The sequence below is a fragment of the Wolffia australiana genome, chromosome 16, assembly GCF_029677425.1.
Source record: "Wolffia australiana isolate 7733 chromosome 16, ASM2967742v1".
Lineage (NCBI taxonomy): Eukaryota > Viridiplantae > Streptophyta > Magnoliopsida > Alismatales > Araceae > Wolffia > Wolffia australiana.
In genome coordinates, this window is record NC_135850.1 from 6,783,693 (window position 1) to 6,787,602 (window position 3,910).

A 3,910-nucleotide genomic window follows, 5' to 3' on the forward strand; every position below is an offset into this window, starting at 1 on the left:
TGAGTACTGTCCTTGGCCGAAATACCGGTCGCAGTCGTATAGAAAGTCTGCCACTGCGTCTTCCCGGCGAGAACCGTCGAACCGCGGTTCGAGGAGGGAATGCTTCCTCCCAATGTTGTTGTTGGGACGACTACCGGCACATTCCTCCAGCCTTTCCATCTGGAGTTTCAGTGTCAAGACCATCTCGATTAGCTGCCGGATGATGTCCTCGTGTTGTCGGACGGTCTCCTCAAGACCTTCTTGCCTGTCGCGGGCCTCCGCCCGCACATCTCTTATGTCTGCCTTCACTTCATCGTAATTCTTGTCCACTTGGGTCTTCAAACCCAACAAGTTCTGGTGGAGTATGCGATTTGTCAGTCGCTGCTCCTTCTCCTTTCGTCGTCTCTCCTCGCTCAGTTGTGCTTGGATTAAAATATATTTAAAATATATTTTAGCTTGGATTAAAATATATTAACATGTGATGTGACTTTTGTATAAATTTGAAAATTATAGGTGTTATAAACACCATGAACCCATTGGTTAACTGTTTAATGTCAGTAACGGGTATTGGACTTTTGAAATACGTCCAAAATATGATATTCGGTTCTTCAATCAGTGTTTCTCTGAGGAAGTTTAAACAATTTTTTTCTAGAAGAGACTCATATGGTTCCATACGAGTTTTAGTTTAGAATGACATAACTGAATAGAAGGTGTTTTTTAGGAATGTTGACATATTTTTCTGCCTTTCTCTATACAAAATTAGCTGTCAATGTGTAACTCGCTTATGCCGTCACGTCACCCTGAGCAGTCTCTCCATGCATTTTATATGGACCATGCATTTATGTCTTCTAATTATTAATTCTAAAACTATCAAGAGGAAATTACATTTTTATGCAAGGTTCAACTAACCACGGAGGACCAGGTTGTTTATTTACTTAATATTTTATCATTATCTGTATCCTATACCGAGTACTGATATCACTTTGTGTTTCTACATTGAACCTTTGCCTGTTTCCCAACAATAAAGTCAAGACATTGCCATTGCATCCACTTATGGATAAATATCGTGCAAATAAGTATGAAGATAAAATGAACCAAGATACTAACATTCTTTGAACCGTACAAGAGCCAAGACATACTAACTTTCAGCACTATCAATCATAGCAGAATTCGCAAGAACAAGCAAGAACCATCGGCATACAACCGAATGAAAGATCCAGAGACCCCCACCATTAAATTATTTTTGACTTAGAATGGAAGTAATCAAATCGAACTCTAATTCTTTTATTATTCTAAAAACATCGAACGCATCAGTAATAATCAAATCTTTGTCAAATGTAAGAAGACGCGGTTTCTCCATCCTTGTTTTTCCTTCTCGTCCGAACACATCCTTTTCATTCCGTTTCTTTAATGTAGACCCAGTGAAAGAAGGCTTTTTGTGTTCATGGCTAGCACGCACCCGTGGCCTTGACGTATAACCTTCTATTTCTTTCGTACTTGGCATGTGAGATCACTCGTTTGCCCTCAAGACATGCGACAGTAACGTTAAATTCTATAATCTATATCTATATCTCTCTCTCTCTCTAACTCTCGTCATGTTATCGCTCTCATCATATCACACGTTTGACCTCTAGACATGCGACAGTAACGTTAAATTCTATAATCTGTATCTTTATCTCTCTCGCTAACTTTCATCATGATTTCGCTCTCATCATATCACACGTTTGCCCTCAAGACGTGCGACAGTCACGTTAAATTCTATAGTCTATATCTTTATCTCTCTCTCTAACTTTCATCATGTCACACGTTTGCCCTCTAGACATGCGACAGTAACGTTAAATTCTACAATCTATATCTTTATCTCTCTCTCTAGCTTTCATCATGTCACACGTTTGGCCTCTAGACATGCGACAGTAACGTTAAATTCTACAATCTATATCTTCATCTCTCTCTCTCTCTAACTCTCATCATGATATCGCTCTCCGTACGAAGAACGAATACAAGGGGTGTGAAGCGAGTTTGGGGATCATTGACTTATTTCTCTCTCATGCTGTCTCTCCATGTTTTTCCACAGTACAGAGTAATGGCAGAAAACGCGTTTAAGGCCAAAGCGATGGAGGACGGCTGGGAAGAAAGCGACCGACATAGCACTCACCCTTTGCGAGACAGGCAACGTCCAGCTAGCCCCAATCCCCCTTCCTTAAAACTATTTATTCAACTCCAACGCAACTCTCTTCAAAGGAAAACGATAGAATAGAGATAGTGAGCAAGATGGGGAGCAAAAACAACGGAGGAGAAGAGGCGAAGAAGGGGAGGCGATACAAGGGAGTGAGAATGAGGAGTTGGGGGTCGTGGGTATCTGAGATAAGAGCTCCAAACCACAAGACGAGGATCTGGCTAGGCTCTTATTCTACGCCAGAGGAGGCTGCCAGAGCTTACGACGCTGCTCTTCTCTGCATCAAAGGTAACTCGGCTTCTCTCAACTTCCCAGAGTCTCGGAGCTGCGCACAACTCAACAACTCCGCCACAGTCATGTCTCCCAAAGCTATTCAGAAACTCGCTGCCGCTGCCGCCTCTGGATCAGTTCCTTGTACTATTTCTCCTTCTCCAGAGGCTCAGTCTGCTGAAGGGTCTCTTTCCCCTGCTTGCAATGAGCCCTCTGATATGGACGTTTGGGCTGAATCTTATCTGGGTCTCAAGCAGGAAGAAGAGGATGAGATTGTCCGCTGGTGCAGTTTTCTGGGCGCCTCTCGGATGGAAGAATATGATGGAGAGAATGACGGTATTAGTCTGTGGAGTTTTTGACCAACAGGCGGATAACATTCATAAGTTGCTGGCCGTGGTTGTATGATTTGTGTCCGGCGAGGGACAAGCGTTTTGCTTGATCTCTGTAATTTAGCTGATAAATAACGACTCTGTATGACTGTAATTTTTTAACATTACGGTGCAGCAAGCAGCCTTGTAAAATGAGCAATTTGTGATGGTATCGTTTCGTTGATCCATGTTTTCTGCACGTAGAAAGCTTTTGAAATGTTGTGCTGATGAAGATAGGCTAGTATTGGAGGGCTTAAGCTAGTTTGAATGCCATACATGAAAGAGAAATGGAATACCCTGCCCAAATCCAATCCATTGGAGTTGCGGTTTTGATTTTTTAGTAAGGTCAGTGAAAATATATGCACTATGGTATTTTATTATTTTGAGAAAGGATTTCCCAACGTTTGAATACTAGTGATGGTATATTAAATAGTTATTTCTAATTTAAAAGGGATTTTGGAATCTAACTCTCTGTCTCCCATTCGATATTGCATTATTCATAATGATGTTTCACATTGAACTTGTGTTTAAGATTCTGATACATAAAACGATATATTAATTTATCATAAATACCTGTATCTTTTAGAGCGTTGAGTCATAAATCTTGTGGAATAGGACAAAATTTCCTTATTCATAACTAGATAGGTGTGGTCGTATCACAATACTATTACACCGCAAACTAATCAAATTAGTGGTACGATCATATCATTTTTCTCCCTTCATTAAGTTCTTTAAGATAAACCAAATAAAAATTAGATATTATTGGGGTATTGGGATTTTTTTCAAGATTATATGCTTTCAAAATTAGAAATAATTCACAATCAATAAATTTATTATTCCCATATAATTTTCCTAAGATATTTACTGACAAAGGGGATTCTGTTGCGCAAGAATAATAAAGTCAAGTAATTGGAGTTACGATTTTTGCCTTGGTGCAACTCCTTTACTTACGATTTAACAATGCATTATCAGTATTATATTTTGTTATATTTATTTTCTTCCTGTATCCTTTCATTTTTGTCCCCACGGGTAATTCACAAAAAAAAAAAAGCAAACTGGGATAAACAGGGATTAATTATTTTTGTCAACATTATTCCTTATTATTATGAACTCAATA

At 39.5% G+C, this 3,910-nt stretch overlaps 1 protein-coding gene across 1 annotated transcript; it reads left to right on the plus strand.

Annotated features, from left to right (window-relative positions):
• Positions 1-2,250: 2,250 nt before the first annotated feature.
• LOC144713496 (ethylene-responsive transcription factor ERF013-like) lies at positions 2,251-2,784 on the plus strand. Its single transcript, XM_078588092.1, has one exon. The coding sequence runs from the start codon at positions 2,251-2,253 to the stop codon at positions 2,782-2,784; it is 534 nt and encodes a 177-aa protein (XP_078444218.1).
• Positions 2,785-3,910: the final 1,126 nt, after the last annotated feature.

Bases quoted from the DNA above. Each gene is read 5' to 3' on its own strand.
- LOC144713496 (XM_078588092.1), top strand. From the start codon at position 2,251: ATGGGGAGCAAAAACAACGGAGGAGAAGAGGCGAAGAAGGGGAGGCGA.